Source organism: Apostichopus japonicus, chromosome 10, assembly GCF_037975245.1.
Source record: "Apostichopus japonicus isolate 1M-3 chromosome 10, ASM3797524v1, whole genome shotgun sequence".
NCBI classification, from domain to species: domain Eukaryota; kingdom Metazoa; phylum Echinodermata; class Holothuroidea; order Aspidochirotida; family Stichopodidae; genus Apostichopus; species Apostichopus japonicus.
Window position 1 is genome coordinate 13536905 of NC_092570.1, and position 14320 is coordinate 13551224.

Here is a 14320-nt window from a genome sequence, read left to right on the forward strand (position 1 = left end):
CATTTATTTATTTTGTATTTGGTGATCAAGGTCATTTCTTTCAATTTGCCGCTCATTACTTGTTTTTTCTGTACATTTCTATATCACCAAAAACCATTCGGGAAGATAAGCTATGTCGCTAACGTAGAAAATCCTCTCGAAAATAAAGCCGAAGTAAAAAATACGACCAAACAATACATCGAAAATGATAACAAAGAAACAAAAGTGACTAAAACAATATTTTTATTCCTTTTCTACTATGCTGCTTTATTCCAAAATTCTGCCCCCACCCCCTGCTCCCATGATTACATGTGACTATATTTCAAGCATACATTTTTACCTTATTAAGAATGACATCTGATCATGTGATGGGAGATAAATACAAAAAGTGAACAACTCTGTATACTCTCTTAAAAGCATCATTTTGGGGGGAATTAATTCATCAACTTTTCTGGACAATTCTTACCAATTATATTGGATATTGCTAAACAAATTCAGTTCATATACGATCAAAACTAAACAAATCTCCTACATTAGTTTAGCCGAATGAAAATGAATAATTGAGTAATTAAACTTTTCACTCTATTCATTTGTACATATTATTATTTATTAATAACATACCAAAAGCAAATATGATATTAAATAAAAAAAAACATCAATTCTTTCAATTAAAAAAAAACAAATCTCCACTTTTAATGCTGATAAACCCATTTTTATTTGATATATGGTAAAATGGACACTAACAACCAACATGAAAAAAAAACATGATTTGACCCATAAGGGTGATTTCTATCACTTAATACAACTGGTTGGGGGCATGGGAGTATGCTCAAAATGATACAACCATATGCAAAATGTAAAGCTCAATGTTATGCTCAATATAAAATACAACTTTTTGTCTCATAATTCATATACACTATCCAAACACACACCCCCCCTCCCCCCCCCCGCCCAAAAAATCTACCCAACCCATCCGTAAAGCAATACAAACTGAGTTTTATCAGAGCAAGGATACAAGCTGTCATATTTTCAGTTTAAGTGTACAAATTACACCACAAGAAGGAGTGGGATGTAAACATGTCCACATTGTCAAATTACAAAATGAGACACAAAATACTTGCTCCATCACAACAACGAAAAATCTAGTTTTACCTAAGAAGAAATTCCACTAAACTTTGGTCAAGTCTTTGTATTAAGACAAAGCACTCTGTCAAATGTTTACTACTTCGTCCACATTGTCAAATTACAAAATGAGACAAAAATACTTGCTCTATCACAACAACAAAAATCTAGTTTTACCTTAGAAGAAATTCCACTAAACTTTGGTCAAGTCTTTGTATTAAAGACAAAGCATTCTGTCAAATGTTACTACTTCTTAAAAATATAAACAATTATTAATTCTTTCTTAAGTAAAAGCACGGCATCTGGAAAATAAATTAGTTACTAGGCTGACATAGAGAGAGAGAGAGGTGTCACACTTTCTTACAGCTTGGCATAAACCAACATTCATGAGTATTCTCAAATTTGAGTTGTGGCAGTGTCTTCATTTACAAACATGAATAAAAAAAGAGTAAGATTGCAAACCCAAACTTTGAATTTTTTTTTTCTCTTAAAAAAAAAAGTTCTTTTCATTCACTATTTTCAAACAGAACTACCTTACTAAATTTAAATTTATATATTTTTAAAATTTAACTATAATGGTAAAATTTGTGACTATTTTTTTTTCCATACAAAGCAGATGACAAAATTCAAAATTTGTGAACGTTTTGTGAAACAAGTACTAGTTTTACTTTTCATTTTCTAAAAGCCCCACCCCTCCATAAGTCACCAACGATAGAAAAATATTATCAACTTCAACGAACCTCTTTACGATTCTGCACGTAATCTTAACTTACATAAGAACACAGGAAGTTCTAGGGATCCCCCTTTCTCCTGCCCCCCATCCATTTCCTAGCCCCAGTCCCCCATCCCTTCCCTAGCAGTCGAAACTGATTTATCAGAGCTAGAAAACAATATTTGTTCAAAAGCAAAAAGTCACCAAATTTAACCTAGATTCCCCCCCCCCTTTCATTTACCTCTCACATCTACTTTGCATGCAAGTTTGAAACAAAAAATTGTATATAAGCTAGAAGTTACCTTTTATACAGCAAAATGCAGCCTGTCTCATTAATTAACTGGTAATTAGATGAAGGACTTAAAGCACACAAACAGATAAGAGAGAACTGAAATAATTATTAATTTACAACTGATCATAATATTAATAATAATCATAACAATAATATTAATTCAAATTTTATACATATTTAAAAAAAGAATATCTTAAAATTAGTTCAAAGGGCTATTTTTTTTCAACAACCTTGCCCTATAATTCAAGTACTGTTAATAGAATGTATATCTTTAAAAAAAAAAAGTTTAAAAAATTAGTTTAAAATGGAAATTACTTTGTACAGTAATTTACAACTTAAATGTACAGAAATTTGCAAATACAAAAAAAAACAACAGAAATTATCGATAAAATTGAAAATTAATTGAAATAAAATTCTATCTAAAGATTGAATTTTTTCTTTTAATTGGTGATCTTCCACCAATGATGATTACAAAAGAGGGCGACAAATCAGTAATTGAAACATGCCACTTTTATTCACAAATTGAAGTGAACTTTTGCAGTTTCTCTTAAAGTATTGTAAACTATCTTTCTTTGTTTATATGTACTACCTTTCGAAGGTATATAGCATATTTCATCCATAATATAAAATAATTCAAATTTGTACTGCCTACCTTCTATGACAACCAAGTCTCTCAGCAACTGAGCAAACAAGGGAGTTTACACTCCTCCTCTCCCCCCCCCTCCCCCCAACCACTTTCCATTTAAAACTTGAGCTGAATGTATGCAAATATATATATGAACATTTTTACAGAGTATTTTTATTGGAACATTCTAAGACTGCAACTTACAAAGTCAGTGTACTGCCCTCTATTCCCAGACCTTCCAATTTTTACCACAGACTATGTTATAGATGCCTGGCAAGAATTATTCCTGTTCGAACATGATGTGTTTGGCAACTTGTCTTTCTCCTTTTAGTTCACATGTTAACTTTACAGGGAAACTAGTGTGCTTTTCACACCCATCACTTTGCTCTCCTCTGAATGAGAAGAGATAAAAAATATAAATAATTTACTAAAAAAGGGTATTTCTGATTTCCAGGAAAATGCTTGAGGAAAAAAATTTGAACACAGGTTCTACATCAGCGATCACATGCCCTTGGTAATGCATATGCATGTATTGTTATTAGTGGAAGATATTAAATAAATATGCATAATAAAGAATGGAAGATGGTTTGAATATCCCTCTTTACCAACCATCTATTGGTTATGAATTTTGGGTTTCAATCTTTGAAAGACGATTTAAAAGGCACTCGGCAAGTTTGGTACAGGTCACACTGCCCCCCCCCCTCCCCTTTGAAATAAGCTTACCAAATAAATGCTTCTCAGCTGAGGAAGAAACTGCCTTGAGATATTATTATTCAAAATACATAATCAATATTTATATAGCTTACTGGCACAACAATAAGGTTTTAATTGTTAGGATATATCCCATAGAAAAAGCATTTCCATAAATAAAGGAACACATCTCCTATGATAATATCCTTCATATTAATGAAGAACATTTCCTATGGATTAGTAGGGATATAGATATTAAACTGGGAAAATGGGTTGCCACACAACCAATTTTCAACAGCCCCCATGAACTTTGAGATTTTTGAGATTACTCGCTTTCAAAAAGGGGCTCCAAAAAGTTTGATTTTAGTGCACAGATTTTCACTGTGCATCATTTCTTCAAATGAAACCTATCTAGGTTGTTTGCTCGCAGATAAAAATTATACTCAATTTGTGAGATTATTTCAAAGACTAAGCCTCTTTTAAATATCATGATCTCTTTAAAACTTTTACAAAAATATACATTTAAGCCTTGTCATCTTGTGTTCAGTCACAAGCTCCACCTGACCACCAGATAGCCGGTTATCGTTGCAAAAGCTGTGAGTAGCGCACTTTGAGTTGCTCTTTTATTCGAGTGACTGGATTTGGTGGTCCCGACTTCATCCCCCTGGCGACTGTCGGCCTTATCCGGATCGTCTCCCAGCTTGTTTTCTGGCGTCGGGCTGTACCGTAGATCGGTGTTGGTAGGCGTGATGTTCGGTGAACCTAAGGCAGGAAAGAAACGAGGAAATATGCGATTAAATGACATCCTTGGTAGGGTTCCAATACCTTGAGCATTTCGACCGGCTTTCACTCGTCTCGTAAGAGTCCGTGAGAATTTCCAAGGAGAAAGTTTCCTCTCTTTAATTGACAGGAAGGAAGTGATTTTAGAGGGCTTGTCAACTCTAATCCCTGGATGGAGAGTAGTTTTAAGGGCTAACATTTATCCATCAAAACTTTGACACTCTCTAGTACGTTCTTTCTGTCTTTTTTTTAATATTTTTTTTGGACTGAAAATATTGAGGATGATGGAATTTGGACAAAGGAAGGGAAAGTTCAAAACAGATTAACAGATTGTGGAAAAGTCTTGTCGGAGTTCATTAAGAGTTGCCTCGTCAAGAGATATGTCTGAATGATAATGATGTAATAGTAGACTGTTCAGTAATAATATGCTAGTCTCAGAATCTATCAATTAATTAAGACCATACACTATTTGGACTAAGGTATTCAGGAAGAAATCTGTTCCTTGGAAGTAGGTTTCTTAGACTCTAATGGAAACATGGGTCTACATTTATACATTGTTAATACCACTTATGTTATCAGGCGTATAAAACTAACCAGAAAGTCACGTGACTTAGTGATTCCTTGCCAATATGAGAAGAAACTTTAGATACAAGATTTTCTAAACGAGCTGAATTGCTGAGCAGAAAACCTTAACCTCTGATTACTTTGCACCCGAAGGTGCAAAAAAGATAGAGAACATCTACTCACTAAGGGCTACCCACATACTAAGTTTGAAATTCCAAAAACTCTTACTCCTTGAGATATTGTGCTTACAGACTGTGGTTTTCAGACTTTGACCCCTGTTGACCTCAAATGACATTTGAACTCCTTGTAAAACGATAGGAATCATCTACTAACTAAGGGCTACCCACACACCAAGTTTGAAGTTCATCCAACTTTAACTTCTTGAGATATCGTGTTTACGGGCCAAAGAGTCACATACACACACACACACACCATCACCATCGCATAGATTCCTTCGGCCTTCAGCAAGGAATCAAAAATGAGTAAAAAAGTGTCGGAACAATCTAGCCGATGATCTTACCTGGTTTACCTCCCCTACCAATTAAATCTCCTCCACTACCCGTCTCGCAGTCTTCGTCATCTGAGAAGGCGCACCCGCTTCCCATCTCTTCCCCACTGCCGCTACCACTGTACATGTAGTCTCCCAACTCCTCATCCTCATCCTCCTCGAAAGACTCCAGAATCATTTTGGTTTTCTAAAAATGGAATTTCCCCCCAAAAACAAGGAAAAAAGGAAGAAGTATTTATATTTAACTTCAAAATAATAGACTTGGCATGAGCAATTGGTTTTAACCAGGGGGTGGGGGAAGTGGGTCCAATAGGCTTACTACCACCTGAAGGTGCATGTTAGGCAAATTGACTGCATGTTATGAGTGGAGATAGGTAATGCTCACCCTTTCCTTCACCAGATATTTCAAAGGGGAAAATATCTGGTTAGAATGAGAAGGATGGCGGTAGACCAGAATGGGCCCGATACTGGGAGAGAACTGTGCTTAAGATGTCAGCGAGATTTAGTAGAGTTAGAGTGCAGTTGTTGAGAGGAGACATGTAAGTGACTCATGACCAGAATGGGCCCGACACTGGGATAGAACTGTGCTTAAGATGTCAGCGAGATTTCTAGATGAGGTAGAGTTAGAGTGCAGTTGTTGAGGAGACATGTAAGTGACTAGTGACCAGAATGGGCCCGACACTGGGAGATAACTGTGCCTAAGATGTCAGCGAGATTTAGTAGAGTTAGAGTGCAGTTGTTGAGAGGAGACATGTAAGTGACTAGTGGAGTAAATATGATCTGTCTGCACAAAAACGTAGAAGTTTCAAAAGATCTTGTTGGCATTTGTATCCTATTTGCAGGTAGTGCTTTGATTTGATTTATCACGGCAATGCTAGTGTGTGATACAGCATACACAGATATTACTGGTAACCATTGCACGGGATGGTTGAATAAAATACAAATTTAATTATTATACATTCCATACTTATAATATAATAACTTTGTTCATTCTTTCCCCTTCTGTCATTGTTTTTGCCAATCTTGACAAATGTCGCCCTCATTATAATCCTCATACCTACCAATGTTGTAACTATAGTGTGGTAATTAATTGTGGTCGTAGACATCGTGATTGTTACTATATTAGCACCGGGACCGAGAAGATTGTTGAGGAGTGGACTATGGTTATTTAAGCTTGACTTATGAAATGCAATCAAATTCATTTCAAAGGGTGGCTTGAGGTTCAAATCTTGATATATTATACTGTAGATTGTTAAAAATCATGCTATCGACACGGGTTGTTCTTCTTTACCAGTATCAAATTTTTGCAGGGAAATGACCCTTAAAGTATCTGTGGCTCAGCAGTTAAAAGTGGCTGGGCTACCTAGTCTAAGACACATTACCATTAGATCAGTTCCTCAGATGCAACGCAAAACTCAATAGGAATGAATAAGAACTTTATATAACCACAAAAAAAAAACAATGCATTTACAATGTTGTAATGGACAAATGGTGTCTTCTGGGTGACATGAGTGTCATATAAAGTTCAAAGAACATGGTTTGGTTGAGTTATTAGAATTTATAAAACAATAGATTAACATTAACATCTAGGCCCTGGCTGAGAAGCCATGGTCATAACCAATTCAGCCTTAAAGGGGCTTACCAGAGATTTAGCATATTACAAAGATGAAAACCTTGAAATCCTGAATACTGTAGCTATAGAAAACATCGCTCATTTTAACTTTTGTGATATTCAGAGGAATTCTGCCTAATGTTATGTTTTTAAGAAGTTATCTTACCCTGGCTGCTTTCTGTAACTTATCCATCAACAGGAGAGCATCTACTAATTCCGGTTCCCGACCCGTCAGGGGTACCTCGGGGTTCCATTGTTGAGCAACGGTTCCATCTGCGACTACCTCTTCGGTGTACCTGATGGGTGAAAGGTAGGATAAACGTAAGAGAAGAAAATATTATACAAAAAAAGGATATATATTAGGGTGTCCGCATATAAAGCGGGAGGCCCAGGTTCGAATCCCGGTAGAGGCTGAAAGTTTTGTCACTGTTCTGGATTTTTCAGCTCACTACGATTCAAGATGTATATATATATAATTGAAATTGTCATGAGTTGGAAAATCCAGAACAGTGAAACAACTTCCAGCCTCCACCGGGATATATAAATATATATCTTTATAGAATTGAAGGTCTGTAACGAAATTGTGAAACTGTCTCAAAAAATGTTTGTTTTAAGTCGTTCTTTTTAAAAGTTAGGACCATTTAGCATATCCGGCAATTTTCTGTGTCACTTTATACTCCCTTTACAGGACAAACTCAGACAAAAATCTTTATTATTTTGATACTTTATTGAAAGTTACAAAACACTGCATTAGTATTCTAAGTTGTTGTATTCTGTAATACCGCATTTTAATTTTGGAGAAATGACCCTGTAGGTTCCAGTAACATTGGGATAGGGACCCTCCAGAGGAAGTTTTTAAAGGTCTTAAAACATAATATAGCTACAGAAGCACTAGTAACACTCCTAGATTTCTTTCTTGGACTATGATATCACAACTAAGATTCTGTCTTAAGTTTTACATTCTTTAAAGCAGTATTTTGCGTTTAATCGCCGTTTTCCACTTTTTTGACAAGTCCATCAAGTTTTTTACATATATCAATCACAGAACAGCAAACTAAGATAGTAGCCAAGTTTTTTCCCTGCCAAAAGCATTAATTGGCGAGTAATTAAGGACATTTGCAGATAATGAGAAAAGTGTCCACCGACAAATTACAAATTTAATGATAATCGCATACCGTTCCCCCAACCCACTAGTTTGAATTCAACCAATCAGAGATGCAGGTTAAATTATGAGCCCTTGCTAAAAATAGATTCAAAACGTCGAGTTGGTAACTTGGTACAACCAGCGAGCTGGACTCTAATAGCTCCCTGGTACAACTGCCATAGACAATCTACACAATCAAGCATGGTCTTGTGCGTATTACGTATTGGCCAATGACATTCGTAGCTCTTAAATATTCATATTATGGGCGAGGCTTATTTGGATCCCAATGGAAAATATCTTCGAGAAAAACAAAGTTGAAATGTGTAAATTTTTCGACCTTTATGCAACCACTTGAAGTAAGATTTCAATAGAAAAAGCTAGTTATGTATGTCGTTATGGTATCGTGGAATCAGTAAGGTTGAGAAAAACCATAGAAAAGGACGCAAAATGCTGCTTTAAGATAGACAACTAACATCTCTGCATTCATTTTCTCAAGAACGGATTTAATATGCTCAATCGGAGGAAGAAGATGACCAACCTGTCGACATTTCTCCCGTTCCAACAGTTGCTATTGGACTGTGATGACATGGATTCGTCCTGGCAGACACTAGCTGGTAGGTTACGGTACATCCCTCTGGAGTTATCCAGGGTCTCCACAAAGCTCAGTAACCTCTCATCTAATGGTATCCCGGGGTTAGGGGCGATGGGGACGTTCATCGGTGGCGAGTTGATCGCGTAGTCATTGTAATTACTCTGCCTCATCTGTGGAGGAGGCCCGCATCGCTCCAGGACCTACAAAGGGAGAAGAAGTTATAGTAATATCCCAACAACACAAATTGTGAAAATTATCTCAGTTATTTCCTGAAGGGTTTACTCCTTTTTGTTTTAAATGTTACCTTACTTTTGATAGGATAGGTAAAGTAGACTTTCGGTGGAATTCATGTTGAATTGAGGACAGGTAAAAGAGTAAGTGTGAGTAAGACACTAAACTGACAACACTTTAATTATGAAAAAGCATAATGAGCTTTTAAACTGTAAAAGTGATCGCTTGATCTGTGCTCAGTTTTGATGGTTTTGTACACACACGATTCATTATACAGGGATGTGCTCAGGAATATTTGAGTGCCGGGCCGGGATTGTGCGGTAGTGTGATCCACACCCTGGGAGAGGGATCTCATGGGTGGGGTATCCCCTCCCCACTGGACAAATTTTGCACATGAAGTATGCTTAGGTGGAGCTATTTTTCCTATTCTGTGCCATGTATTCTCCCAAATCTTGTTTATGGTAAAATTTGTTAAATTATCATCTAAAATAGTGCCGGGCGGAAATGTTTAAAATACTGTTTGTGCCGGGCGGCATTCAGAACTGCCGGGCGCAGCCGCCCCGTGCCGCCCAATGTGAGCACATCTCTGATTATATGAGTACAGTAGGGAATGGACATATAGGGAAAGGCAGAGGGACAAAGAGGGACAACAACAACAACAAAAATAACCCTAGTTGTGGCAAACTGTCAGTGCATACAACTATGTTAACAACTTAACATGTGTCTGATAATTCTAATACTAGCACCTTCATTTGATGATTATTAATATTTTAATCTTTAATTTTGAATCATATAATTGACCTCCTGTTCAAGGAAAATACTGTTTCCACACTGTGTACACTGATAGAGAGAGACAACTAAACACTGGATAAGATATACGTGCATGGAAGTATGTTTGTTAAAAATGAATTGCTTAATATTATTCTCGGTTTAACCTTGAAGCGTATAACAACCGCAGTGGACATTGAAGATGTCACTGTACAGGATGTTAATTAATATAATCCAATTGACGGGACATATCATCAAACTTGACAAGTTTTTTTTACTTGACACTGTTCTCAAGTTGTTGAACTTTACGCTCTATGGAGGATGAGCGAGGCGTTAATTTCCATCAAGTATTCATTAGTGGGTGTATTGATCAACGACAGGATAAACAGTCACACATCAATCAAAGCAAAGGATAATTATAATCAACACATATCTTGGCAAATAACTGATCTATTAAAGGATTTCATAACAATTCTAAAAAAAACAAAAAAACAAACATTAGATTGTCACTGTTGATTTTTCTTCTTCTTCTTTTGTTTTCTCTTTTTTTTTTCCTCTTCTATTGTCTTTTGAAACAAAATTTGTTCTTCCTTATTGCTTTCGAAAGCCCATGTCCTCTTTAAAGCAGCATTTTGCGTCATTTTCTATGATTTTTCTCAACCTCACTGACTCCACTATGCTATAATGACATACATAACTAGCTTATCTATTTAAATCTTTCTTCAAATGGTGGCATAAAAGTCGAAAAATTTGCAACTTTCAACTTTGTTTTTCTCAAAGATATTTCCGTTAGAACCCAAGAAACCTCGCCCATAATATGAATATTTAAACACTACGAACGTCATTGACCAATAGGCCTATGTAATACAACACCATGCTTTATTTGTGTACAGTCTATATGGCAGTTGTACCAGGGAGATGTTCCATACATCTCCCTGGTTGTACCAACGCAAAGTCTTGAATCTATTTTTAGCAACGGCTCATAACTAAACCTGCATCTCTGATTGGTTGAATTCAAACTAGTGGGTTTTTGGGGAACTGTATGTGATTAATTTTAACTGTGGAATTTGTCGTGGACACTCTTCTCATTATCTGCAAATATCCTTAATTACTCGCCAATTAACGTTGTTGGCAGGGAAAAACTTGGCTAATATCTTAGTTTGCTGTTTTGATTGATATATGTAAAAAACTTGATGGACATGTCAAAAAAGTAGAAAACGGCAACCAAACGCTAAATGCTGCTTTAATAGTACTCCAAGTGCCTTGCATCAATTTTCACTTCACTGGTCTATAGTCTAATTCTTTCACCGTATGGATATTTACTATTGGCTTTTAACTTTGGGTTAATTTTTAATTCAAAACTACCATTAGAATTTGACAATTTTAATAAATCTTGTCCGAGTGCTTTAAAAAAAAAGGGCTATTCTTCCTACAGTTATATATCAAAGTTAGATTTAGTTTTAGAAATTATTCATGCAACAGAGACATTAATTTAAATTTCTAGTGACTATTTTTTTTTATGTTTTTATTCAATTCTTACACATTAACTTTTTTAATTACACTGTTTAAAAAAAACCTCTGGACTAACCTTTTAAAAGCAAACTACACCTGCAGTAATTACCATCTATGTGATATCAGGAAGAGGCACTTATATAATCAGTGGCGGAGCTAGGGGTATCAGTCAAGGGCGGCGAGAATGGTCTGTAGGGGCGCTTTTGACACTATCTACAGTAAGCACAACGCCACCACAGGTTGGCGCAGAGCGTACAGAAATGTTTTGAGTAGAGATGCTCCCTAGATCGCTGGAAATGACCCTTTCATGGCCTTGATAATTTGCAGATAAACGAAGAATAAATAGGTGTCGTTGCCAACAAAATGTTACAAATGTCAATAGGTAGATAAGAGCTCAAGAAAAAATTAAATAATCGTGAATAAGTAAAAAGTGGTAAAAAGGGCGCCAGCAGTCCATTTGAGTCCGTCAGGGGGGCATCCGCCCCCCCCCCCGACTGTATGGACGCTCTGCCACTGTATATAATCAGTACTGTAGTCAAACACTCAGAATGGAGTACCTGCTGATGCTTCCGAGTACTTGATATTTTGAGTACTGTACCATGTGTACCATAGTCCCATGCAGTCAAATTTTTTGTGTGGGGTTGTAAAAATGTGTGCTTCCATTACTGTCCTTATTTGTCTATATTTTTATCAATTCTTACAAACAAGCGAAGAGTGAATATGTCTTTCTAATAATTCCATATTGTTGGTCTACTAAAGGTTGCTTTAAATAATAATAACGTTCATAACATTTAATCTACATGTTTTAGTAATAATCTACAAATTGTCTTTTTTTTTCGGTAACAGGAAGGACATTTTCATAGGCTGATTTATGATATCACTGAAATGAGACAAAACATGCAAAATGAAAAAAAAAAAAAAAATATTTTGCAATCAGTTTTTCATGACATAAACTCTCACCTTATAGGAGGACTTGACACCATTTGTACATATTTTTTATTGTTTTTATAGAAGATAACTTTCCTATCACAAAATAATCACATTTCTGGGATGAAAATATGATTATTACTTAATCCTAATTTTTGGTACCAAAATGCTTCCAAGACATAATTCTGAAATTAAATCTTAAAATACATAGACTTTAAATGTGCATTTGTTGTTTTAGTTCAAATTTTGTTTTAGTTGCAATGCGTTTAAATTGTTGGTACACTGTCCATTTTCTTGTGGATTGCCCATACACAATACATAGTACTCTCTTCACTGCAGGCATACCATATTGTCAGTAATATACACATATATACACAGTACAGTATACATTGTTAATAATCTTGAAGGACATCTGTAGTGCTATCCTTCTCACCCCACCCCCTCGCCCCCCTCCCCTCGTCCTCCAGTCCCACCCCCTCATCCACCACCCCCTTGTCCCCTCACCCTCACTCCCCTCTCCTTTGTCCCCCAACCCCTCCCCCACCAAAAAGTTATAGGAACCAACTTGAATAATTTGCTTCTTGGTAAACTACTTCAGTATCCAATGGATGGAAAAACTAAGATCCGCGGTCAGAGTGCAGAAAGAATTACGTTAATTGCAAGAACATCTAGATGAAAACGCACGATGCTGGCACTTTGGATGGTAGAATGAGATGGAATGGCATTGACCTGAGGGGCCGGTCATAGAGGGTGCACAGTGTGTAAAGGTTACCAGGTCATTCTAGGCACGGTAGAACGAGAGTGCTAAGGTTGTGGGGAGACAGGTAAGTGAGGAGCCCAGTCAATTTGAACAATTTGCTTCAAAGCAATGTTCAAAACGTGTTTGTACTGATGGAGATTGTAACCCTAGCTACTAGTAAATGATTTCAACATACTGAAGAGGGTCATTATACCTACACTGTTTCAGTGCAATTATAAATCCCTCCAAAGTCAGAGGTAAACATCATGCCATAAAAATAAACAAAACAATTTGATCATCATGGGGTGACCACTGGTTTATCTTTCTGTGAGGTCAATACCAGTGAGTAACAGCACACTTCACAGTAGGCTATACTATGTGTGGAACTGACTAAATTGTACACAGTAAAGCATAATATTGTAGCTAACTCTAAAAAAGTTTGCTCCCTGTCATTTGGAAATGTTATATTCAAAACCCTGAATTCGTAAAATTGGCTATCATCTATATTCTTCAAAGAGAAACAGTTGGAGAGTTTATAGTTTTTACTTTGAAGTTACAAAGGGATAGGTGGGAAGTAAAACCAAACCAAACCCTTTTGAAATATGATCAAAGCTTTGAAAGCAAAGAGTAATCCAGTGTTCTTTTGAAGATTACAGAGCTACGAACAGACAATGGTTAGTTGTACTATAAACGCCATGTTGTCCATAGTGTACAATAAAACCTACAGGGTCATCACACACACACACACAATCAAAGCGAGCAATGTGTTTTTCTCTTCGGCCAACTCCTAGAAGAGTAGAGTCATATGACTATTAAAAAAAAAGGGAAAAAAAAGGAAGTTTGTTATTGGACAGCATACCAGAAAATAATCTCCTTGAAAGTTACCTCCAGGGGAAAAGGCTTTTCAAGGAACATCCTACATGACACAAAAGTCATGAAAACACAATCATGGAGGGATTAGTGCCCCAATACCTGTTAACAGATGAGGCTTCAGGCTAGAGTTCACACACATAGAAATGTCACGAAGGTCGTTGCATGCTAACAGGTTCAAATACTAGACGGGTTAAAGCCTTTTTGTCTTCGGGGGCAGAAGATCAATGGGTCACATCACTATTGACTGATCCCCTCCTAAATATGAAACAGATTTTCGGCTTTTTCAAAGTTGTGGTAGTGGGGCACATGTGACGAGTATGTTCCTCAATGCACTGACTGTGACACATGCCTGCTTTTTATTCTGCCAGTATTGATGTGTTTATTGAAATAATACTTCAATTATTCAAATGACAGTCTGCCCGTTAAAGCAGCATTTTGCGTTGGGTCACTTTTTTCCACCTTTTTATCATGTGCATCGATTTTTTTACATGTATCAATCATAAAACAGCAAACTAAGATACCATCCAAGTTTCACCCTGCCAAGAGCATTAATTAGCAAGTAATTAACGATTTATGTCGATAATCAGAAGAGTGTCCTCGACAAATTCCGCAGTTAAAATTAATCGTATACAATTCCGCCAAACCCACTA

At 36.4% G+C, this 14320-nt stretch overlaps 1 protein-coding gene across 1 annotated transcript in view; it reads right to left on the minus strand.

Annotated features, from left to right (window-relative positions):
- Positions 1-205: 205 nt before the first annotated feature.
- LOC139974905 (glypican-6-like) overlaps positions 206-14320 on the minus strand; it is a 40141-nt gene continuing 26026 nt past the window's right edge. Inside the window, exons 4-7 of the mRNA XM_071982454.1 lie at positions 8567-8820; positions 7051-7180; positions 5285-5459; positions 206-4182 (exon numbers count right to left, since the gene is read on the minus strand). Coding sequence (XP_071838555.1) covers positions 3968-4182; positions 5285-5459; positions 7051-7180; positions 8567-8820 — 774 coding nt within the window. The 3' untranslated portion in view covers positions 206-3967. The remainder of the gene's footprint in view (positions 4183-5284; positions 5460-7050; positions 7181-8566; positions 8821-14320) is intronic.